At 40.2% G+C, this 26,152-nt stretch overlaps 2 protein-coding genes across 8 annotated transcripts in view; one reads left to right on the top strand and one right to left on the bottom strand.

The window, feature by feature from the left end:
• Positions 1 to 6,010, bottom strand: part of LOC131197028 (solute carrier family 12 member 3-like) — a 70,768-nt gene extending 64,758 nt beyond the window's left edge. For 3 of the 6 annotated variants that reach the window (XM_058180611.1, XM_058180613.1, XM_058180612.1), the window contains exon 1: positions 5,821 to 6,009. The gene's annotated coding sequence lies outside the window, so the exon portion shown is untranslated. Of the gene's footprint in view, positions 1 to 5,820 lie in introns of all 6 variants that reach the window. The other 3 variants (XR_009154864.1, XM_058180614.1, XM_058180610.1) reach the window with 2 other exon arrangements.
• KLHL33 (kelch like family member 33) overlaps positions 1 to 26,152 on the top strand; it is a 57,647-nt gene that overhangs the window by 20,840 nt on the left and 10,655 nt on the right. The window contains exons 2-3 of one of the 2 annotated variants that reach the window (XM_058180616.1): positions 16,220 to 16,372; positions 25,215 to 25,750. In XM_058180616.1, coding sequence (XP_058036599.1) covers positions 16,371 to 16,372; positions 25,215 to 25,750 — 538 coding nt within the window. In that variant the 5' untranslated portion in view covers positions 16,220 to 16,370. Of the gene's footprint in view, positions 1 to 16,219; positions 16,373 to 20,600; positions 20,645 to 25,214; positions 25,751 to 26,152 lie in introns of those variants that run through there. The other variant, XM_058180615.1, reaches the window with a different exon arrangement.

Raw genomic sequence — 26,152 nt, 5'->3', positions numbered from 1 at the left:
ATCACTCATGCATGCACCAGCCGGCTGATTTTCAGGCCTTCTGGGCCCACTGGAAAATCGGGAATCAGGCCATTTCTGGCCTCTGGAGGGCCTCAGGGCTGTGGGGGAGGCTGTTTTAGCCCTCCCCTGGCTCCAAGAAAGCCTCTACAGCCTGGGGAGGGCAAAAAATGGGCCTACCAGGTACACCAGTAACCTTTTTGCCGTTGCATGCCAAAAGCAGGGGGAGCGCAAGAGGGTCTTGGGATGGGGAGGAGGGTGCAGGGGGCATTGAATTATGGGTGTGAGCACATGGGTGCGTGAAGCTCTTCCTGCTTTTGGCACACCCCACACAACAGCAAAAAGGTTAGCCATTACTTATCTAAAGTTTTACAACTTAGAAACGGTAGTCCTATGTTACACTGCATTGATTAATTGGTTAAATTAATGGATTAACAGGAAAACATTTTCATCCATCAAATAGACTTCTCTGAATGGGCTATTTATTTATTCGTTTGTTTGTTTATTATTTTTATCCCGCTTTTTATTATTTTATAATTAACTCAAGGGGGCAAACATATCTAATACTCCTTCCTCCTCCTATTTTGCCCACAACAACAATCCTGTTAGGTAGTTTGGGCTGAGAGAGAGTGACTGGCTCAGGGTCACCTGGCTGGTTTTCATGCCTGAGGCGGGACTAGAACTCACGGTCTCCTTGTGATTGGCCCAAATTCATCCTGCCGTTTTTCATGTTTAACGCAGGCCTAGAACTCACAGCCTTCTGATTTGTAGGCCAGCACCTTAACCACAACACCAAACTAAATTTCTAGTTATTTCTCTCTCTAGTTCTCCTATAGATGTAATGGGTTTGTCCTATTAAAGTATCACGGTCAGTCAAGATGCCCTTCTAGGATTTTGTCCTGCAGTTCTGGAAAAGTTAAAGGTGTTTTTGAGTCAAGAGAGCGCTTGTGAGTGTCCTGAGGCAAAGCCTTAATATATGACAAAACATAGTGGCTTTTATTTTACAGAAATATTTCAGAATGAACAGGAAACAAATGCATCGGCCATATAGGGAAATCTTTGATTCTTCCACAAGATCTGATGTGGGAGTGCAACATGACAATTGTCTCATCTATGTACTAAGCTAGATAGATTTCATTTTTTGTAGAAATCTTTGTTTCCCAAGAAACCTGATGGGGAACAGGGACATAATCTGATGTTAATATTGGAAATTCCCATTTTATGTTCAGAATCATAATCATCTGCAATGACAACTCTGCCGCCTTCGGCATGACCTGAGTATAACTCATAAAATCATCTGCTACAATGTCCTTCCTGTCGAAGACTACTTCAGCTTCTATCGCAACAATACATGAACACACAATAGATTTAAATTAAATGTGAACCGCTCCAATCTTGATTGTAGAAAATACGACTTCAGTAAAGGTAAAGGTTCCCCTCACACATACGTGCTAGTCGTTGCCGGCTCTAGTGGGTGGTGCTCATCTCCGTTTCAAAGCCGAAGAGCCAGCGCTGTCTGAAGACGTCTCTGTGGTCATGTGGCCAGCATGACTCAATGCCAAAGGCACACGGAACACTGTTACCTTCCCACCAAGTGGTCCCTATTTTTTCTACTTGCATTTTTACATGCTTTCGAAACTGCTAGGTTGGCAGAAGCTGGGACAAGTAACGGAAGCTTACCCCGTTACACGGCAATACTAGGGATTTGAACTGCTGAGCTGCTGACCTTTCGATTGACAAGCTCAACATCCTAGCCCCTGAGCCACCGCATTCCCTACGACTTCAGTAACAGAGTTGTTAATGCCTGGAATGCACTACCTGACTCTGTGGTCTCTTCCCAAAATCCTCAAAACTTTAACTTAAAACTGTCTACTGTTGACCTCACCCCATTCCTAAGAGGTCTATAAGGGATGTGCATAAGAGCACCAGCATGCCTACCATTCCTGTCCTAATGTTCCCTTTGATTGTATCCAATTCATATGGTTATTTCATGCTTATACTTATATATACTGTTGTGTTTGACAAATAAATGAAATAAATAAAAATACATAAATAAATAAAAATAAATAAAAACATTTTCACATTATTATTGTTGCGCAACCTCATTTCGAAGGTATCATGGCAGATGACGTTGTCTGACTATTCCTTACGGCAGTGTTTCTCAACTTTGGAAATTTTAAGATATGTGGATTTCAACTCCCAAAAGTCCTCGTATCTTCTGGCTGGGGAATTCTGGAAGTCCACCCTCTTAAACTTGCCAAGGTTGAGAAATGCTGCCTTAAGGAATGTTGTTTTATTAATGCACACTTTTATACAGACAGCATTCATTCATTATATTAAATGAAATCTTACTAGGTGTATTGCTAAGTGTTTGAATCCTCTTCCAGCCCATGAAATCACAAAGTGACAGAGGTTAGCTTAGCATGCTTAATTATTTGGAGAATTTATGTGGCCCCCTCAACATGAGCAAAGGAACTCTGGGCAGCTTACAACAGAAAACAAGCTGAGACAAAAATATTCAATAACATATCAGTAATCAATAAGAAGTGATCACTAATCAATAAGAAGGGGTAGGCTTCAACATTTTTAGCAAGGGGTTCTCTGCCCAGTTGCTGGGTGGGTGTAGCCATGGTCGGTGTGGCCTAGTCGGCCTCCTGCACGATGGCGGTGTGTGTCTGTGTGTGTGTATGTGTGTGTGTGTGTGTTTGCCCTCCTCAGGCTCCGGAGGCTTTCCTTGAGCCTCCGGGAGGGTGAAAACAGCCTCTCCAGGCTCCAAAGGCTCTCTGGAGGCCAGCCTTCCTAAACTTCTAGTACGCCCATTTTTCCCCCTCCCCAAGCCTCCACCCGCGCCCTACACTTACCTGCATCCAAAACTGGCCGCATGGGGATTCCTGGGAGAGGAGGGTGGGGCAAGCCAGGAGTGGAATTTGAGGATTCTCTGAACTGCACAGAATCTTAGCTAGAGGTTCTCCTGAATCCCAGCGAACCCCCAGCAGCCCACCCTGGACCTATCTCATTTTCATACCTTCCTCCAATGGAAACTTTACTCATCCTGGCCTCAGTGCCCAGGGAGAATAACCAAGTTTCTAAAGCAGGGATCTCCAACCTTGGCAACTTTAAGCCTGGAGGACTTCAACTCCCAGCAAAGCTGGCTGGGGAATTCTGGGAGTTGAAGTCCTCCAGGCTTAAAGTTGCCAAGGTTGGAGACCCCTGTTCTAAAGGACCACAGTGTTAGCACCATCCAAACATCAAGATGGATAGAAACATATTTCCATAAGGTAGGTATCTTCAAGGAACCCATCTAGAGTTCCTTTCAGCACCACAGTTTATAAGTTAGCTCCTTGTACAAAACTAGCCAATGCCATTGGGTGCTTGTTAAACAAACTCATGTGATGTGGGAACTAATATAAATCATTCAGCTTTTACCCATTTTTTTAAAAAAAGTTTTTCAATGGAAAAGGTTTCAAAGATGTGACTTAAAAACCTCACTTATTTGAAGGACTACCCAATTCCTAGCCCAATTTAAATGTTTCCACTTAACATAACATAACATAACAACAGAGTTGGAAGGGACCTTGGAGGCCTTCTAGTCCAACCCCCTGCCTAGGCAGGAAACCCTACACCTACACCATCTCAGTCAGATGGTTATCCAACATTTTCTTAAAAATTTCCAGTGTTGGAGCTTTCACAACTTCTGCAGGCAAGTCATTCCACTTATTAATTGTTCTAACTGTCAGGAAATTTCTCCTTAGTTCTAAGTTGCTTCTTTATTTCTTATTACATTTGTCTTCAACTTTTGCTTAGGAGCTCAAGGCATCAGCCAAGTAAACTAAAGTTATGCCAATAAATAAGGACAGATTCAAAGCTATCCATGAAATCGCCATGGCTGATCAAAATCTCCATGGCTCTAGAACGAAGTGTGATGACATCAAAGTAGCCTGTCCCAGTTATATGGACACAGTACAACTGGTCACAACATCCTGCGTTAGTAAAATGTCTCGTGTTTAAGGAACCACCCTGAATTCATTAGGTATTTCTCAACCTCAGCACCTTTATGATTTGTAGATTTCAATTCCCAGAATTCTTCAAGTTCCTGAGGTTGAGAAACATTACCTCAAAGATCAGCATGGAACAAATGATTAAAGGAACAAATGATTAAAGGGACCCTTGTTGAAAAGAGCTGAAGAAATGTCCTAGCATGAGAATTGTTTCTCCTATAGGGCCATGTCTGAGATGTAAGCTCTTCTCAACTTTCCAGGATTTTAAGAAAAGCTCAGTTACAAAGAAGTTGATTGATGCTTTTAGGTCAGAACATGTTGACAAAATAAGCTGTTGGGAAAGACAGAGAAGGCAGTAACAAAAAGTCACCTGGAAGGAAAATCACTTCCTTGTTATATAATCTTCAACACAAGTCAAGAGCAACTGATGGTAACACTTCAACGCATCATTTGCTAATCATTTTTTCTATTGCTAAATAGGCACCTATATGATTTACGCCTCAAAAAATATTATCGATCAGGATCAGGGTTGCCACGGTATTTTTTTAATAGCTTCTGTGCTGATGCCAAAAGTACAATTTGTTCCATAAACTTGATACACATGGAAGCCCTGAGAAAAACGTTAAGAGTTGTGCTTCTGAAGAAAAGAAGATAAAAAGCTTTGGCAATTTTGAAAGGGGTGTCCTTCAATTGCAGAATTCCTCAACCTGCATGAGTTGAAATCCATACATCTTCGAATTTCTAAGTTTGAGAAAAACTGAGATAAGCCACCAATAAACTACCAATAGCCTGACAAACTGGCTACCTGTTTGCTGTTCTCTCTAAATAGCAACTGTTTTTCTTATTTTTAAAAACTATAAGCGGCTTATCCCTTTGAAGCCATGATTCCAGAGTTCTATCGGTTTGTAAGCACCCACAGTTTGCTTTTTGCTCCCAGCATAAACTTATTTTTTATTTATTTTTATTTGTTAAATTTATTTGCTGCCTATCTTGCTATGGGGCTTTCTAGACAGCTTACAACAATAAAAAATGAAGAAAAGAAAACAGGGTAACTGGAACAGAACTAAAATAACAGAACAATAAAATAAACAATGAAAAGTTAATAAACAAGATAAACATGGAAATAAAGAAGATTCTTATGTTACGCTAAACCGTAATTTGCCAAATTGTGATTGTTGGATAGGCTACTGTAGGCTGGGTTAACATAACACGTCGAACCACACATAATAAGTATAAAGTGATCGATGAACCGAATCACAGTTAAACTGATCATGCTTCTCAAAATGATCTCCCACATTTTCAGAGCAAAACAAGGGTTACTCCGCATGGAGTGTCAAAATCAGCACCTGAGGGTAGCAGAGTATACAGTTTTTTTTATATTGCTCTTTGCTGCCATCTGGGGATTAATTAGGATTTTGCAGGCCAGATCAGATATTCTTACAAAGCTGAGAGAGAAAAAAAGAGGCCACAGAAGAAGCAGCAGAGGGGATTCAGGGGCTATTCATGCACACAAAGAGTCTCAGAATTTGGAATTAACAGGTATTTTAAACCAAAGTTACTGTATCTCCAACAGCTTCAGGACAGGATCATTACTTAGCAGAGGAAAGCTTTCCTTGGCTCAAGAAGTTAGGGGAGTCAGGGGAAGCTGTAGCAGTCACCCTTCTGCTGATCACCCAACCCCTTGAAATACAAAATACAACCACGCATTTCATTAGTACAAAGAGGCAACAGTTAGAGCTTCGCCCAGCAGCACTTCATCAGATGCGATAAGGAAAGCATTTGAAAGCAAGCAGAACATCATCAGGTGCAGTCGGAAAGAATCTACCTTTGAAGATCCTTCTTACAGCCTCAAAGCAACACTTGGGTTATGGGTCAACCAGCAGTGCATCTCCAATCCTCTCTTCTACTCGCTCTGAAGACACTACGCAGACTGTCCCACCAATCCCATAGCCCTTCCCAAATAGTCACACTCTTGATCCCTAAAGTAGGGATGGAAGCATGTTCTTGGCTGACACGCCTCCTTCCAGCTAATAAACCTGTGGAGCAATGCCTCACCGTGAACTCAGTGTCTCCTCCCCTTCCTTGGTCTTACACATAGGCGAGCTCAGAACCATGTGCCAGCCACTCCATAGGCATCGAAACTCCAGCCCCACCCAAGCTGGCTGAGGCTGTCTTCTTGCAACACTAACCAGGCAGTAAGGTCCTGAAAAAAGTAGCAGGTGTCATGTGGCATGGAGGAACAAGCATCACCTCGCTGGGCCAAAGGGGGGACTCTCCCCAGATGGAAAGGACTTGCCAGCACTGGTGAAGCAGGAACGAAACACGCACGCCTCTTAATTGACAGAGGCTCAGGCCTTGCCAAATGTCATGGTTGCATCTGGTTAGGGGGAAAAAAATAGACTTGTCCTAGCCACTTTCCTTCCTTCCTTCCTTCCTTCCTTCCTTCCTTCCTTCCTTCCTTCCTTCCTTCCTTCCTTCCTTCCTTCTTTCTTTCTTTCTTTCTTTCTTTCTTTCTTTCTTTCTTTCTTTCTTTCTTTTTTGTAATTTTTTGTAATTTTTAAAAAACAAACAAACATACAGTACAGACCGAGTCAAAATACATACAGCTTATTTTCTCCAAATTTAATTTATATAATTCAATTTCTGCCATTATATTCCTTTTCTACTTTTCCCTTTTTCATCTCTGTTTTATATTTAATATAATCAAAATGACCATCCTCCCTAACCTTTTTTCATTTTGTTCTTTTATTTCTCCCTATCACATATATTTTCCAATAATTCTTTATTTTATTGAAACCCTTTAAATTATACCGAATCATTTTAATATTTCACATTTATTTCTGAATATCCATTGTTTTCTAAAAGTGGACCAGATTATCATATCTTATTTCCTTATTAATCATTTTACCCTTTTAACGGTATATTTCTTTGGTTTTATTTTACACATCATCTTTTTTAAGTAAAAATATCCTATTCCCTTTCCCTTTCATTTAAGTTTCCATTTCATCTTCTAACTAAACCCCTTGTAAATACATCATTTTATCAAATTACCATTTAACATTTAATTAAACCTGTCTTCCAATTCCATTCCATTTAAATTTCCTTTTCTCCTATATTTTACCATCCATATTAAAGAATATACCTCAAGTCATTCAAATATTACAATCATCAATATTAATAATCATTCCACTTTCTTTTTCTATCATGTACTCGTAAAGGTCTTTGCATTTGAAACTGGCCCATACCTGAGATACAGGTAAATAGCAATAGCACGTAAACTTATATATTGATTCACGGTGCTTTGCAGCCTTCTCTAAGTGGGTTTACAAAGTCAGCATATTACCCCCAACAATATGGGTCCTCATTTTACCGATGGGGTAAGGAAGGATGGGGGGGTGAGTCAGCCGACTTATGGCCACAATTGGGACCAGAACTTTTGTTGTTAAATGAGGCGGTGATGAAGCGAGTCCCGTGCGATTTGACGATCTTGCCTGCTGCAGCCATTAAGCGAATCGCTGCGATCCTTAAGGGACTCACATGGTTGTTAAGCTTATCTGACTCCTCTCCTTCAGTTTGCTTGTCAGAAAGTGACAAAGGGGGATTGTGTGACCTTGGGACACAGCGACGGTCATAAGTATGAACCAGCTGCCAAGCAACTGAACGTCAATCACATGTTCATGGGGATGCTGCAAAGGTTCATAAATGTGAAAAACAGCCATAAGTCACATTTTTTTCAGTGCTGTTTTAACTTTGAACAGTCACTAAATGAACTGTTATAAGTCGAGAACTACCTGTATTAAGGGCCAGATGTTTTAACAAAGCAACGTGTCTTCCATTCCTACATGTGACTCTAAAGTTTTGATCCAAGTTAATGGATAGCCAGGAACATTTTATGAAGGCAGTTCAAGAGAATTAGAAAAACCCAGCCAAGTCAACATACTACGAAAAAGCTGTTGAGACTTTGGAAAAAGTTCAGAGAAGATCAATTAAGATGATCAAAGGCCTGGAGGCTAAAACATATGAAGAACAACTGCAGGATTTGGGTTTGGCTAGTCTAAAGAAAAGAAGAATTAGGGGTCACATGGTACCAATATTCCAGTATTTGAGGGGCTGCCACAAAGAAGAGAGGGTCCAAAAACACCACACTACTAACCAGAGCATATAAAACATTTGCTAGACCAATTCTAGAATACAGCTCACCTGTTTGGAACCCTCACCACATCTCTGACATCAATACAATTGAACGTGTCCAGAAATATTTTACAAGAAGAGTTCTCCATTCCTCTGAAAACAACAAAATACCTTATCCCACCAGACTTGAAATCCTAGGCTTAGAAAACTTGGAACTCCGTCGCCTTCGACAAGACCTAAGTTTAACTCACAGAATCATCTATTGTAATGTCCTTCCTGTCAAAGACTACTTCAGCTTTAATTGCAATAATACAAGGGCAACCAATAGATTTAAACTTAATGTCAACCGCTTTAATCTAGATTGCAGAAAATATGACTTCTGCAACAGAATCATCAGTGCTTGGAATACTTTACCTGACTCTGTGGTCTCTTCCCATAATCCTAACAGCTTTAACCAAAAACTTTCTACTATTGACCTCACCCCATTCCTAAGAGGACCATAAGGGGCGTGCATAAGCGCACAAACGTGCCTACCGTTCCTGTCCTATTGTTTTTCTTTTCTTCTTCCTATATATGTTTATATGTGTATATACTATATAATCTTTTTGTATGATGTTGTGACAAAATAAATAAATAAAATAAAGAAATAAATAAATAAAGGGTCAATTTATTCTACAAAGCACCAGAGGACAAACTTCCTAACAGTGAGGACTGTTAACTAGTGGAACAGCTTTGCCTTCAGAAATTGTAGGTGCTCCATCAATGGAGGTTTTTAAGAAGAGACTGGACAGTCACTTGTCTGAAATGGTTCTCCTGCTTGAGCAGGGGCTGGACTACAAAACCTCCAAGGTCCTTTCCTGCTCTATTGTATTCTGTTCTCAAATATTACATGTAGAGTAGATATGACCCAACTTTCTCTCTTCCTGATAACTCCAAGTGGCTTTGGTGGTTACAATGCAGTACTGCAAGCAAACTCTACCCACAGCCTGGAGTTCAATCCTGGTAGGGCTCAGGGTTGACTCAGCCTTCTGTCCTCTCGAGGTCAGTAAAATGAGGACCCAGATTTTTTTTTGGGGGGGGGCGATATGCAAAACATTCTAAATTGCTCAGAGAGCACTGTGAACCACCCATGGGGCAGAAGGTAAGCCTAAATGCTATTGCTATTTGCTAACCAGGGGTGACCGAGGTTGGATGTGCCAAATTTGAAGGAGCAATGCATTCGCTCCCTGCGGTAATTTCAATTGCTTAATTGTCCCTTTGGAGAAGAGAGGTCGAGACGAGTCACACCTGCAACACATGCCCTTATTGTGTATTCGTGTAAATAAACCTATGTCATAGAAATGCTCCAGGCTGTGGTTTAACCTAACTCTTCAAACCTGTCGCTGTTGGGAAATGGGATGCACACCCATAATAGGAGGCAGTGCTACAGTACACAGTCCTAGAGTCTGTTCCATTCTTTGATGAGCTGTGAAGATTTTGAAATGGTAGCACCCCGTGAACTGGTCCATGGTGCTGATTTGAACAGGATCCAAAGACATAACTCTCAACTCCTGAAATTTGCTAAATCCAGAGGCAAATGAGGACAAGGCAAGCCCTGTGCATGAGCTACAGAGCAGGGCATTCCAAGAGATTTGGGGTGGAGAACGTCTCTTAGTTATTGAAAGGGGAGATGGATTCCTTGTAAACTTAGCAGATGCATTTATTCAACAAATTTGATCTCTGTGGCCTTAGAAATCCTTCATGATTCTGTCTTAATTTTCATTCTTGCCCAGGGCTTTTCTCTTCTTTGCTGTTTTAGCTGCTGCTTTCCTTCCTTCCTTCCTTCCTTCCTTCCTTCCTTCCTTCCTTCCTTCCTTCCTTCCTTCCTTCCTTCCTTCCCTCCCAAGAACCCAAATATATTTTATACCTTTGCTTCTTCACCATCTTTTTTCCTTTCCTTTCCTTTCCTTTCCTTTTGTTTTTTCGTTTCTTTCTTTATCTTCTTCTCTCAAGAACCCAAACCTATTTTAGACCTTTGTTTCTTCACCATCTTTTCTTTTCTTTTCTCTTTTCTTTTCTTTTGTTTTCTTACTCTTTCTGTCTCCTAAGAACCCAAACCTATTTTAGACCTTTGCTTCTTCACCATTTTTTCTTTTCTTTTCTTTCTCTTTCTGTCTCCTAAGAACCCAAATCTATTTTAGACTTTGCTTCTTCACCATCTTCCTTCCTTCCTTCCTTCCTTCCTGCCTGCCTGCCTGCCTGCCTGCCTGCCTGCCCACCTGCCTTCTTTCCTTCTTTCCCTCCCCTGACCTTAATGCTAAGTCACTGAACTATCAAAGGATTCAAAGTTTTAAACACAAAGGCTATAGAAATGGAGTTTTCAATCTTATCGCTGTATCAAAAGATGTTTGTTTTTTGCCCAAAGGATCATTTGCCCAAAGGAAGCCATTCAAACAACATCCTCTGGGAAAAATCAGTTTTAAGACCAAACAAAGATGATGAGGGCACTGGAGGCTAAAACATATGAAGAATGGTTGCAGGAACTGGCTATGACTAGTTTAATGAAAAGAAGGACTAGGGGAGACATGATAGCAGTGTTCCAATCTCACAGGGGCTGCCACAGAGAAGAGGGAGTCAAGTTATTCTCCAAAGCACCTGAGGGAAGGACAAGAAGCAATGGATGGAAACTAATCAAGGAGAGAAGCAACTTAGAACTAAGGAGAAAGTTAGAATAATTAGAATAATTAATCAGCTGAACAACTTAACTCCAGAAGTTGTGGGTGCTTCCAAATTGGACTTTTTAAAGAAGTGATTGGACAACCATTTGTCTGAAGGTATAGGATTTCCTGCTTGAAGCAGGAGGTTGGACTTGAGTTGGTTCCTTCCAACTCTGTTATTCCTTTAGATGAATAGAATTGACTTAAGAGATATAAGCGTTTTGAAGAGCAGCCTGTAATCTTGCAAGAGATAAAAGTGGATTTTTTGAAGCACAGCCTCTTATCTTATTAGAACGATTTCCATAGATTGGGCCTTCAAGTGTCAAGGGTGCTGTTTTCTTTCTGCCATCCACCATTTCTTAACTGCCCTATTTTCTTGATTTATGGGAGATGCTTTCCTTCTTGTTTTATTCCTTGTTATTCTTTTTTCCTTGTCTTGAAGATAAGCAGGAGGAGGAAGTAATCTGAGATTCATGATCTACAGTAATGCCAAGATCCTTTACCCATGAATATGTATGCTTACATCATCTGTTGCTTATGCTCTTTCTTTCTGACATGCATAAATAGAAAGGCATCCCTTTTGTGGGGTGGGGTCTTTCTCAATATTCTTTGCAAGGGGTCCCACCAGTGCATAGTGCAGCGAGCCTCAATTACAGGTAGTCCTCAACTTACAACTACAATTGAGCCCAAAATGTATGTTGCTAAATAAGAAATTTGCTTGGCCCCATTTTACAACTTTTCTTGCCACCTTTCTTAAGGGAACTATTAACTTAGTAGTAACTCGGTTGTTAAGTGAATCTGGCTTCCCCAACCATGGACTTTGCTTTCTCAGAAGGTGGCGAAAGGGGAAATCACATGACCTCGAGATATTGTAACCGTCATAAATATGAACCAGCTGCCAAGCATCTGAATGTAAATCACATGTCCATGGGGATGCTGCAACGGTCATAGGTGTGAAAAATGCCCTTAAGCTGCTTTTTTCAGTGCCGTTGTAATGGTCACTAAACAAACTGTTGTAAGTTGAGGACTATCTGTAACATAAAACACGGCCACATGTAAGAGAGAGACTGGTTGAGCCAGGGGAAGGAGTCAAACAGGGAATTAGTCTTGCATTTGGATTCCACAGTCCATCTGCAATACGGCATCTTTTAAAGAAATAAAGGTAGTCCTTGACTTATGACCACAATTGAGCCCAACATTTCTATTGCTAAGCAAAGCAGTTGTTCAGTGAGTTTTGCCCCATTTTATGACCTTTCTTGCCCCAGTTGTTAAGTGAATCACTGCAATTGTTAAATTAGTGGCACTGTTGTTAAGTGAATCTGGCTTCCCCATTGACTTTGCTTGTCAGAAGTTTGCAAAGGTTGATCACATGACCTCAGGACGCCAACAACCGTCATAAATGTGAGACAGTTGCCAAATGTCCGAATTTTGATCACATGAGCTCAGGGATTCTATCTGTGAAAAACAGTCATAAGTCTCTTTTTTTCAATGCCACTGTAACCGTAACATGGTTGTTTAGTAAATATGGTTTCCATATTGAGCACTAGTTGGAACATCGCAAAAGGTGACCCCTTGACCCCACGGACAATGTGACCGTCATATGTACATGCCAGTTGCCAGTTATGGGTGTCCCATCACTGGAGTCTTTTAAGAAGAGACTGGACAACCATTTATCAGAAATAGTAGAGGTCTCCTGTTAGACTGGGAGGAAGGGGGGTTGGACTAGATGACCTCCAAGGTCCCTTCCAACTTCATTACTGTTAAACCAGTAGTGGTTTTCACTTACCTTCGCTACCAGTTCGGAACTAGGAGCATGCGTGTGTGCGTGCTTCGCATGCAGAGAGCGTCCATGATGACGTTCCGGTGGGTGGGCGGAGCCTCCCTCTACCGTTGCTATGGGTTCACCCAAACCAGGGCGAACCAGTTGAAACCCACCACTGTGTTAAACTATTAATATGAATTCTGATTGCGTGATCCTGGGAATACTGGAACGGTCATAAATATAGAAAACGGTCACGGTTCCAATTTTTTTTCAATGCCATCATCACTTCAAATGGTCACTAAACAAGTGGTTGTAAAGTCGAGGACTACCTGTACTAGGTATCTGCCATGTCCCTTTCACCTAATTTCTGTTCTCCACACCATCCTTCTCTCATTTCACCTCCCACTCTTTGTTCTGCTCCCAAAATCTAAATGGTCCAAAGGAAAAACCAGTCTGAACAAATGTTTTCTCAGGCATAGAGGGGATTTCCCCAAAAGTGTAAGAAACAGCCTTTCAAAATTTTTATTTTCAGGGGTGTAACTCCATCCCGACAGGGCACACCCAAGCTTATATTGTATACCTTTCCCAAAATCAAACTGGTTCACCTTCGGTCTCTAAATTGCTCATTTCCATCAGATTTATCTTCCTTGGCGAAGCAAAAGACAAACAGTCCGCAAGTTACAACAATTCATTTAGTTACTGTTCATACTCGCATCCTGGACATAAACTGTTTCAACTCCTACCCTCAAAACGACGCTATAGAGCACTGCACACCAGAACAACTAGACACAAGAACAGTTTTTCCCCGAAGGCCATCACTCTGCTAAACAAATAATTCCCTCAACACTGTCAGACTATTTACTGAATCTGCACTACTATTAATCGTTTCATAGTTCCCATCACCAATCTCTTTCCACTTATGACTGTATGACTATAACTTGTTGCTGGCAATCCTTATGATTTATATTGATATATTGACCATCAATTGTGTTGTAAATGTTGTACCTTGATGAACGTATCTTTTCTTTTATGTACACTGAGAGCATATGCACCAAGACAAATTCCTTGTGTGTCCAATCACACTTGGCCAATAAAATTCTGTTCTATTCTATTCTATTCTATTCTATTCTATTCTATTCTATTCTATTCTATTCTATTCTATACAATGGCACAGTAATGACCGTTTTTCCCACTTACGACCCTTGCACAGTGGTGTTCAATTTTTTTCACTACCGGTTCTGTGGGCGTGGCTTGGTGGGTGTGGCAGGGGAAGGATACTGCAAAATCTCCATTCCCACCCCACTCCTGAAGGAAGGATACTGCAAAATCTCCATTCCCACCCCACTCTGGGGCCAGCCAGAGGTGGCATTTGCCAGTTCTCCAAACTACTCAAAATTTCCTGTCAGAACCTGTTGAATTTTACCCCTGCCCTTGCAGCATTCCCATGATCACTTGGCAACTGAACCGTACTTATGATGTGTCCTGGGGCCACATGATCCTTTTTTATGACCTTCTGCCAAGCAAATTCAAGGGAGAAGCCAGATTCACTGTACAACCGTGTTCACAACTATAGTGGTTCACTTAACAACGGTGGCAAGCAATTCTTGACCTGTATGACCACAATTGAGCATTTTTGTTGCTAAGCGACACGGTCGTTAAATGAGTTGTTGCTCCATTTTATGACCTTTCTTCTCACTGTCATTAAGTGCAGTTGTTAAGTTAGTTGCTACCGAGAGGGCAGGACAAGAAACAATGGGTGAAGAGACTATTGCCCTATACATTGTAAGCCGCCCTGAGTCTTCGGAGAAGGGCGGGGTATAAATGTAAACAAAAAAAAAAAAAATGGGTGAAAACTAATCAAGAAGAGAAGCAACTTAGAACTAAGGAGAAATTTCCTGACAGAACAATTAATAGGTGGAACGACTTGCCTGCAGAAGTTGTGAATGCTCCAACACTGGAAATTTTTAAGAAGATGTTGGATAACCATTTGTCTGAAATGGTGTAGGGTTTCCTGCCTGGGCAGGGGGTTGGTCTAGAAGATCTCCAAGGTCCCTTCCAAGTCTGTTATTCTATTCTATTCTGAATGTTGATATGACACCAATATGCTCAAAGGCACTATCAAGGAGAAGGAACGCCGAGATGGAATAGCACCTTTGAGTAGGCCACGGGTTAGAAGATAAAGAGATGAAAAGAAAATTAAAGATTTACCTGTCTAAAGGATCACCATAACCATTTGCCTGAAATGGTGTAGGGTTACCTGCCTGGGCAGGGGGTTGGACTAGAAGACCTTGGAAGGTCCCTTCCAACTCTCTTATTATTGTTATTATTAAGTGCAGGTTGGAATGCCGCTGTGTTCTTTTCCCAGCTAGGTGAACTTGAAGCAGCATCTCAGGGAGATAACAGCAGTAAACTTTCATTTTCCCCTTTCAGGCAGCCTTCCTCCCATCCACTCTCCTCAGAGTTTATTTATTTATTTATTTATTTATTTATTTATTTATTTATTTATTTATTTATTTATTTATTTTGTCACAACAATATATGTAGGTATCATACAGAAAAGATTATATAGTATATAAACACATATATTTGGGGAGTTGCTAAAACTACCCTGCCTTAAAGGTTGCTATCAAGATATATAGACAATGTGGAACACTTCAGGCACAAAATATTCTGTTGAAGAAAAGGCTTCCTCTAAAACTGGGAACTTGTCCTACAACTCGTTTCCTGTTCGAGTTTCTTTTCTGTTGCTGGTTTCTCAGTCTTCTGAAAATATAAATCTGAAAATTAGCATTGTCAATCTGCAATATCTTCAGTTCCTGCAACTGCAGATAGCACAAAACTGAAAGTCTAAATAGTTGCTTAGGTCACCTCAATAATTTAAAATCCAATTCAATAATTTGAAATAATAATAATAATAATAATAATAATAATAATAATAATAATAATAATAATAACAACAACAACAACAACAACAACAACAACAACAACAGAGTTGGAAGGGACCTTGGAGGCCTTCTAGTCCAACCCCTTGCCCAGGCAGGAAACCCTACACCATCTCAGACAGATGGTTATCCAACATTTTCTTAAAAATTTCCAGTGTTGGAGCATTCACAACTTCTGCAGGCAAGTCGTTCAACTTATTAATTGTTCTAACTGTCAGGAAATTTCTCCTTAGTTCTAAGTTGCTTCTCTTCTTGATTAGTTTTCACCCATTGTTTCTTGTCCTGCCCTCAGGTCGGTAGTAACTAACTTAACAACTGCACTTAATGACAGTGAGAAGAAAGGTCATAAAATGGAGCAACTATTAGTGGAACATAAGTGGAACAACTTGCCTGCAGAAGTTGTGAATGCTCCAACACTGGAAATTTTTAAGAAAATGTTGGATAGCCATTTGTCTGAAATTGTGTAGGGTTTCCTGCCTGGGCAGGGGGTTGGACTAGAAGACCTCCAAGGTCCCTTCCAACTCTGTTATTATGTTATGTTATATCTAAATGGTTGTCTACTAGGACTCCAAGATCCCTCTTACAAGTACTACTATTGAGCAAGGTACCACATATACGGTACCTGTGCATTTTGGGTTTTTTTGCCTAAATGTAGAACCTTACTTTTTTCACTGTTGAATTTCATTTTGTTAGATCGCGCCCAATGTTCAAGTCTGTCAAGATCCTTCTGTAACTTGAACCTATCTTCTGGAGTGTTGGCTGTTCCTGCCAGCTTGGTGCAACTGACTTGTTTGAGAGAATATTATTCTGAATTTCACTCTGATGTTTTTCCCTTTCATCTCCCATGTAAGTTTGTTCGGAAGTCTTTTTATTTTAGAATAAGGCATCATGGACAGACAGTAGCTTAAAAAAAATGAATTTCTTTTGGAGTTCAAGATACAACTTTAGATTTGCTAAGTGTTCAATGTGCAGTTATCAATTTTGCCTTATCTTTGCCCCAGCAAAGCTGGCGGAGGAATTCTGGGAGTCGAAGTCCACAAGTCTTAAAATTGCCAAGTTTGGAGACCCCTGTTCTAAATTATAGTAACATGGCTGTTACTCTAGAAGCTTGGCATGGAATTTAAATCACAACTGATTGTTGAAATTAGCTTGTTAGTTTTAGAAAACCAGTGTGAGCTAAATTGGACTAATATTTTGGCAGGTGGAAAGAATCTCAAAGATTTGACATTTAACATTTGGACGTTACCCAAAGAAGTTATGCAGAAGAGGAGAATGAATTGCCGATGTTTCTATTAATGACAGAAGCTAATAGTGGAACAGAAGAAGATGGAAAATACAAAGTTTGCCTCCGGAAAAAAAAAATCAGCAAATAATAAGCAGGGATTTAAGACTTTTCTTAATCCTAGACAGAGACAATTTAAGTACAGGTAATCCTCAAAGTAACAATAGCTCTTTTAGTGACCATTCAAAGTTACAGCAACACTGAAAAATGAGACTTATGACTGTTTATCACACTTAAGGCTGTTACAGCATCCCCAGGATCACATGATCAAAATTCAGAGGCTTGGCAACCGCCTCATAATGGTTGCCGGGTCTCAGAGTCATGTGATCGCCTTCTGACAAGCAAGGTCAATAGGAAAGCCAGATTCCCTTTACAACTGTGTTACTAATTTTAACAATGGTGGCAATTCATTTAACAACTGTGGCAAGAGGAGTCATAAAATGGGGCAAAACTCACTTAACCAAATATCTCACTTAGCAATCGAAATTTTGGGCACGATTGTGGTTGTAAGTCGAGGACTACCTATACTTAAAAAAAATGGCAAAAAACAGTTGTATGTTGATACTCATAAAGCTAGACAGAAATTGCTTCTTATGGGAAAGGGAAATAGCTTTTTCATGGAAAGAAAACTGCTGGAAAGTTGTGTGATCTGCTTCTGAAAAAGAGGTAGCTATACCACTGGGAACTCGTTATGAAAGTAAAAACAGAAAATGAAAACTGTGGATTAATGTTGACATTTATGAAGACAAGTAATATTAACAATAATATAATATAATATTTTTTCATGAACTTATTATAGATGGTGAAGAAGCAAAGATCTAAAATAGGTTTGGGTTCTTGGGAGAAAGAAAGAAAAAAGAAAGGGAGGAAGGAAGGGAGGAAGGAGGAAAGAAAGAAGATGGTGAAGAAACGAAGGTATAAAATAGATTTGGATTCTTGGTAAGGAAGAAAAGAAGGAAGGAAGGAAGGAAGCAAGGAAGGAAGGAAGGAGGAAAGAAGATGGTGAAGAAGCAAAGGTCTAAAGTAGGTTTGGGTTCTTGGGAAGGAAGGAAGGAAGAAAGGAAGGAAGGAAGGAAGGAAAGAAAGAGAAAGAAAGAAAGAAAGAAAGAAAGACAGAAAGAAAGAAAGAAAGAAAGAAAGAAAGAAAGAAAGAAAGAAAGAAAGAAAGAAAGAAAGAAAGAAAGAAGGGACAGTAGTTAGACAAGCAAACAAGAGATAAGCGTTAAGCAAGAATGAAAATTAAGATAGAATCGGGAAAGATTTCTAAGACCTCAGGAACCAAATTTGTTAAATAAATGATTTTTTCCCTCATTGAAAGTGGAAAGCTGGACTTTGAAATGGGGAGCAAGAGAGAGGCTTTTGAAATAAAGATCTAAGAGGGTTACTAAGATCATCTGTGAATTGCAAAAAGAACTATCCAATTTTTCTTGGACCAAGCAAAGATTGACTGCTGGTTATGATCAGTAATCAGATCACCTTGGTAAGGTTGGTAACCTGCTTGGTAAGGTTAAAGGAAGTAGAACAAAGACAATAGACAGGGTGGATGGGGCTGATGAAATAATAAAACTATCAGGCTGATGAAATAATAAAACTATCAGAAGAATAAAACTATCACAATCTGATGACAAGCATTGATCTACAACATTGCTTCACAAACCTTGGCAAACTCTAAGATGGATGGACTTCAGCTCAGGCTGGCTGGAGAATTCCTGGAGTTGAAGTCCACCCATCTTAGAGTTGCTAAGATTGGAATAGAATAGAATAGAATAACAGAGTTTGTTGGTTAGTTTTCACCCATTGCTTCTTGTCCTGCCCTCAGGTATTTTGGAGAATAGCTTGACTCCCTCTTCTTTGTGGCAGCCCCTGAGATATTGGAACACTGCTATCATGTCACCTCTAGTCCTTCTTTTCATTAAACTAGACATACCCAGTTCCTGCAACCATTCTTCATATGTTTTAGCCTCCAGTCCCCTAATAATCTTTGATGCTTTTCTCTGCACTCTTTCTAGAGTCTCCACGTCTTTTTTTACATTGTGGTAACCAAAACTGAATTTAGCATTCCAAGTGATTCCAAGGCATCATAAAGTGGTATTAACACTTTTACGTAATCTTGATTCTATCCGTTTGTTTATGCAGCCTAGAACTGGGTTGGCTTTTCTGGTAGGTGCTACACTCATATTTAAATGGTTGTCCACTAGGACTCCGAGATCCCTCTCACAGTTACTGCTATTGAGCAAGGTACCACATATACTGTACATGTGCATTTTGTTCTTCTTGCCTGAATGTAGAACCTTAGTTTTTTTACCATTGAATTCCATTTTGTTAGATAGCGCCCAATGTTCAAGTCTGTCAAGATCCTTCTGTATCTTATGCCTCTCTCTTAAGTGTTGGAAAACACTCTTAGACAGAAGGTCCACAGATGGAGTAGAAACCCATCTGAGGAAGCTTTGGATGAACAGTTATGACCCTCTGCTCCAGGAGAGGATCACCCAAGCCAAGCATCATTCTCTTCCTCTTTGTAAGAAGTTTCCTATCCACAAGCAAGACAAAAGGAGACCAAGAAGTGATTCAGATGTAAGAGCCTGATAGATACCTATGAAAGGAGAAAGAGCTCAGGAGCTTGCTAAAAGGAGAACTTAGATGACTTCAGTCTGGCTTCACTCTTTGCCCTATCTATCACCCTTCCTCATGCTGAATTACAACCGTCTGGACTTCCTGGTATTTTTATTACTTAACCCCTGGCGTCTCAGAAGTAATTAATGGATTCAGGTCATCCGGCAACTCAAGATAGATTTCATAAAAAAAAAATTCCCTCCCCACCCACCTTGATAGGAACTATTCTGATTTTTTCCCAAAGAACATCAAATCCAGGTCAAATTTTCTCTGGGGTTGAGAGTTTCCATCTAAAGTTTTAAACATAAAGCAACAGAATTCCCAGGATGTTTCTTTCTATGTAGTTTGTGTTTGTCTGTGTGTATTCAGATAAAAAACACAATATGCATTGTGTATTGTACGGAGAGAGACAACACCCGTAAAAAAGGGAGGGAGAGAAAAATCAGTACAGTCTCGACTTACGACCACAAATGAGTCGAACATTTTTCACCTAGAAAAAACTATGTTGCTAAGTGAGAAAGTGCCTCATTTTACAGCTTTTCCGGCCACATTGCTTAAGTGAATCACTGCACTTGATAACAATAACACCGTTGTTAAGTGAATCTGGGTTCCTCATTGACTTTGCTCATCAGAAGGTCACAAAAGGGGATCATGTGACCCCGGGACTTTGCAACCGTCATGAATATGAAACGGTCAGTCAAGCCTCCGAATTTAAACTACATGCGGGATTTCTGCAACGGTCATAAGTGTGAAAAAGGGTGATGAGTTCCTTTTTTCAGTGCTGTTATGACTTCAAATGGTCGCTAAATGAACTGTTGTAAGTCGAGGACTACCTGTATGTCAGGAAAAGAAAATCTGTCTTTGCTAACTTTAAACGAAGAAGGATTTATTTTGCTTTTTCAGCATAATAAGGCAGTCCGGTAACGATAAGTCCCAATATAGTATCTGTGATTGGACAGTTATGAAACAGTTTTATTTCCTTCTGTGGCATCTGGGAAAAATCATATTTTATCTGCTAGGTTAAGGCATGGGCTGGAAATCAAAACTAAACATAACCAGCCAGCCTCGTCTGCCCATCCTGCCCCCTTTTAATATCTTGCGCTTGGCTATAATTAACTTTGCAAGTTAGCATCAAAGCTGATGGTCAGCATACCAGAGAGGTCATGTCATAGCTACGGATACCACGAAGGCCCAAGAAGGACCCCCTGTCTCAGCAGACACAGGTGAGAAATTTGGGCTAGGGATCCCCCAGGGAGTAGCTCTGTCAACGTGGGAGGGTTGAGGGGCTCAAGGGTCATGGGTCATGTGTGCCTTTGGCAACTCTTCTGTGAGATTTGCATGTCCTTCCTGTTTCTCATTTCAGTATCAGACAGACATAATCATAGTTACAGCTCAGACGTGATTGTTCTCTAAGAACCAATGGAAAATGATAAGCCTTGTGAATATAAAGGCAAATCCCGAGACGAGGCTTTGTTCGTAGACTACCTGAGATCACACATCACGCTAAGACTGAGACATAGCGTGACTCACAGCGTTGGGGCTCAGGACGTTGCACGAATCCCAACCGCTGTGGTTTGCCAATAGCTTCTTGTGGTTACCGTGCGATGCAAAGTTATCAGATGTGACTTACAAAACAAAACCAGGGTTAAACGTTTTGCGTGGATCTGATCCCTCCCTCAGAACAAAACGGAATCATATTCATGAACTGGGAGGAAACACAGAGGAAACAATTATTGCCAGAAATTAAGAGGGAACGCCTAATTTACAATTGTTCAATAGGGGAGTATTCATTCCTGATTCAGATCATAGAACCGCAACTACAATATATCCTTTTCCAATTAAAACACACACACACAGCCATGTTCGTTTTCATCATGCATTGGTTATGAAGGTTTTTGAGGGGGGGTAGCAAGGGGAGGAATAGAATAGAATAGAATAGAATAGAATAGAATAGAATAGAATTGGATTGGATTGGATTGGACTGGAATAGAATAGAATAGAATAGAATAGAATAGAATAGAATAGAATAGAATAGAATAGAATAGAATTCTTTATTGGCCAAGTGTGATTGGACATGCAAGGAATTTGTCTTTGGTGCATATGCTGTCAGTGTACATAAGGAGACTAAAATACATTCATCAAGAATAAAAAGATACAACGCTTAGTGATTAGTCAAGGTTACTAATAAGCTATCAAATCGTACTAGGAAACAAACAAAAGCAATATAAATTGAAAGATACAAGCAACATGGTTATAGTAATAAGTGGGAAGAGATAGATACTAAGTCAGGAAGAGAAGAATAATAGTAATACAGTCTTAGTAAATTATTTGACAGTGTTGTGGGGGAATTAGTTGTTAAGTAGAGTGAGGGAAGAGAACATATCACACTATTCTGGCAAATTGTGTGTCTGTAAATTTTTCAAGAACTACCAATCAGTTCTAGGAGCCAGTATATATGATATTTAACGTTTTTTTAAAAGTGTGATCTTTGTCTTACACACAACTACCTTTCTGTGCTAGGTTTGTAATATCTTGAGGGCAGTACAAGTAGTCCTAGACTTACGTCCATTTGTTTAGTGACAATTTGAAATTACAAAGGCGATGAAAAAAATGACTTATGACTGTTTTTCTCACTTATGACCACTGCAACATCCCCATGGTCACGTGATCAAAATTTGGATGCTTGGCAACTACGGCATGTTATTTATTTATTTATTTATTTATTTAATCGTATTTATATACCGCCCTATCTCCCAAGGGACTCAGGGCGGTTTACAGGCATTAAAAACAAATAAATACAATATAGATACAATATAAAAACATTTAAAAAACTTATTCTAACGCCCGTCAAATTAAAAGTTAAAAATATGAAAGTAAAACCCAGTTTAAAACCCAAAATTTAAAAACTAGCTCAGTCCTGCACAATTAAATAGGTATGTTTTAAGCCCGCGGCGGAAGGTCCGTAGGTCCGAGAGCTGACGAAGTCCGGGGGGTAGATCGTTCCAGAGGGTGGGAGCCCCCACAGAGAAGGCCCTTCCCCTGGGCGTCGCCAGACGACATTGCCTCGCTGACGGCACCCTGAGGAGACCCTCTCTGTGAGAGCGCACGGGACGGTGGGAGGTATTCGGTCGCAGTAGGCGGTCCCGTAAGTAACCCGGCCCAATGCCATGGAGCGCTTTAAAGGTGGTCACCAAAACCTTGAAGCGCACCCGGAAGGCCACAGGAAGCCAGTGCAGTCTGCGCAGGATGGGTGTTATATGGGAGCCACGAGGGGCTCCATCTATCACCCGCGCAGCCGCATTCTGGACTAACTGTAGTCTCCGGATGCCCTTCAAGGGGAGCCCCATGTAGAGAGCATTGCAGTAATCCAGGCGGGACGTCACGAGTGCGTGAGTGACCGTGCATAGGGTTTATGACGGTTGCCGTGTCCCAGGGTCATATGATCACTTTTTGTGACTTTCAGACAATCAGAATCAGTTCACTTAACAACTGTGGCAAGAAAGATCATAAAATGAGGAAAAATTAATTTAACTACTGTCTTGCTTAACAACAGAAACTTTGGGCTCCATTGTGATCATAATTCAAGGACTTAGATGTATTTAATAATTCTATCATATTCCTTTATTGTCTTCCATGTTACAAATTTAACCCACTTATGACTGTATGACTGCAACCTTGTTGCTCGTATCCTTAAGATTTATATTGACTATTTCCCAATGGCTATCATTAAGTGTTGTATCTTATGATTCTTGATGAATGTATCTTTTCTTTTATGTACTAGGAGAGCTTATGCACCAAGACAAATTCCTTGTGTGTCCAATCACACTTGGCCAATGAAGAATTCTATTCTATTCTATTCTATTCTATTCTATTCTATTCTATTCTATTCTATTCTATTCTATAAAATATAAAGAAAAAAATTAGAAATTAAGGGAAGGAAAAGGAGCAGGGGAAAGGGGGTGTGAGATACAAGGGGAACAGGAAAAAAGAAAATGAAAAAAAAGGCATTGATTTCCGACATTTCATAACACAGTGCAAGATAAAAACACTCCAATCTCAACTTTTTGCTTTTACACCATAATATATAACTAGACATTTCTATAACGACAAATCTTTCTGATCAACAAAACCAAAGTCAAAGTTTTGTGTTTTTTCCATCACAAGCACAAAATCCAGATGTGATATCCAAATGGGAATATATTTTCCTCTTTGAATAAAATAATCCAGTTTAACCATCCATGCTTTATCTTCCTTGCTATGGAAATAATGTGCATTTCTATTTTCACCTAATAATTTTTGTGAACCGTCACCATTTTTATTAACAAGATTCATTATATTCTTTCAAATTCTTTGATCTTAATGAAGAAAAAAAAACCCTTTTTATTTACCTTTTTTTAAATGTTAATTTTTTTTAAAAAAAATACTTTTTTAAAAAAGTCAAAGCTGTCTAATGCATCTTTTTCTTTGACTACTTAACATTACAAACTTTAAACATAAGTATTACGTTTAGATCCCTTTATAGTTTTCCATGCTTTCATTGGTATTTTTCTCACTGGATCATAAGAAGCAATCACAATTTGTGGGAGGGAGATCTCTAACTTGATGACATGATGATGTGGTGATTTAGGATCAACCAAAAGAAGACAATATGAAAAGTTTCTGGTTCTCCCAAATCTACTACAGAGGTGTTATTCAGCAGGTTCTGACCAGTTCTGGAGAATCAGTAGTGGAAATTTTGAGTAATTTGGATAACCGGTAAATACCACCTCTGACTGGCCCCGCCCAGGGATGAAATCCAAAAATTTTTCCCTATCAGTTCTGTGGCCATGGCTTGGTGGGCATGGCAGGGGAAGGATATTGCAAAATCTCCATTCCCACCCCACTCCAGGGGAAGGATATTGCAAAATCTCCATTCCCATCCCACTCTCGGGCCAGCCAGAGGTGATAGAGAGTTGTTAATACTTGGAATACACTACCTGACTCTGTGGTCTCTTCCCCAAATTCCCAAAGCTTTAACCAAAAACTGTCTACTATTGACCTCACCCCATTCCTAAGAATCTGTAAGGGGTGTGCATAAGAGCACAAGTGTGCCTACCGTTCCTGTCCTATTGTTTCCTTCCATTATATCCAATTAATATAGTTATTACATACTTATGCTTATATATTATATAGTTATTTCATGCTTATGCTTATATATACTGTGTGACAAAATATATAAATAAATAAATAAAAACAAGACTTTTACAGGGGAAACAATAAAAAACAAAACAAGCATACAATTTGATATTTGCCGGTTCTCCGAACTACTCAAAATTTCTGCTACTGGTTCTCCAGAACCTGTTAGAACCTGCTGGATTTCACCCCTGCCCCACCCCTATCTATTCTCTACCTCCTGAGTCCCAGCTGATCGGGAGGAAATAGGGATTTTGCAGTAACCTTCCTCTGGAGTGGGGAGGGAATGGAGATTTTACAGTATCCTTCCCCTGCTACACCCACCAAGCCATACCACACCCACCAGGCCACACCCACCAAGCCACACCCACCAAGCCATGCCATGCCCACCAAGCCATGCCCACAGAACTGGTAGTAAATTTTTTTTGAATCCCACCACTGATCTACTAGTTGAGAAGTTATTAAAAAGAAAGAGATAGGGTAGAGTTTTGGACATTGCTTCTCTGATGGGGAGTGCTAAGAATCATTTAGGTTAGGTTGGTTATGTAGTATTAAATCAGAGATCACCCATCTGTGAGTTTGGTTCCCCCCCCCCTCACAACTATCTTCTTTTCAAAAAAGGATGACCTGCGTGGACAGACCCCCAGAGGTGATGGAAACCTCAACAGAACAACAGTTGGAATTGCGGAGTGAAGGCCACGCAGAAGGATTTTTCACTGCAGCTCTCCAGCTGAGGAGACAGGACCTCCTTGTGGATATGACCGTGACTTTGGGTCAAAAGGACTATAAAGTCCACAGCATCCTTCTGGCTGCAGTCAGTTCTGTCTTTCTGCAGCGTTTGGAGTGTGGTGTCCAAGAAGGGATGAATCTGGATGGTGTGACCACATCATCTGGCTGGGAGACCATTTTGGATTTTGCCTACACAGGAGAGTTAGAGCCCACCCCAATTATGGCTGGAGACATCCTAGATGCAGCTGAGGCCCTGGGTGTCCCTCGTGTGGCTGAAATATGCAAGGCAGTATTGATGGGGACAGAGAATGAGGACAGACTGAGTCCAGTGGAAGAGAAATGGAAGATGCTACAGAGGCTAGAAGAGATGTACAATGAAGGCATTGGTTGGGACACGGAACTTAAAGCTGAAGGAGATACATTTCAAGGTATTGGGTATGTTTAATTTAATGAAAAGAAGGATTAGGGGTGACATGATAGCAGTGTTCCAAAATCTAAGGGGCTACCATGAAGAAGGAGGGGATATCAACCTATCTTCTAAAATGCTTGAAGGCAGAATAAGAAGCAATGGATGAACACTAATCAAGGAGAGAAACAACTAGAATTAAGGATAAATCTCCGGACAGTCAGAGCATAAGAGCATTTATTTATTTATTTATTTATTTATTTATTTATTCATTCATATTTTTATACCGCCCTTCTCCGAAGATTCAGAGCGGTGTACAGCCAATAAAACAACAGAAATCCTAAACAAATTAAAATACCATAACAAGTTTAAAAATCTGATTTAACCGCAGTATACTTAAAATATTAGCTAAAATTTTTCAAAA

This window comes from Ahaetulla prasina, chromosome 4 (genome assembly GCF_028640845.1).
Source record: "Ahaetulla prasina isolate Xishuangbanna chromosome 4, ASM2864084v1, whole genome shotgun sequence".
Lineage (NCBI taxonomy): Eukaryota > Metazoa > Chordata > Lepidosauria > Squamata > Colubridae > Ahaetulla > Ahaetulla prasina.
The sequence above is the reverse complement of the archived record's forward strand: the minus strand, read 5'-3'. Positions and strand labels throughout refer to the sequence as shown.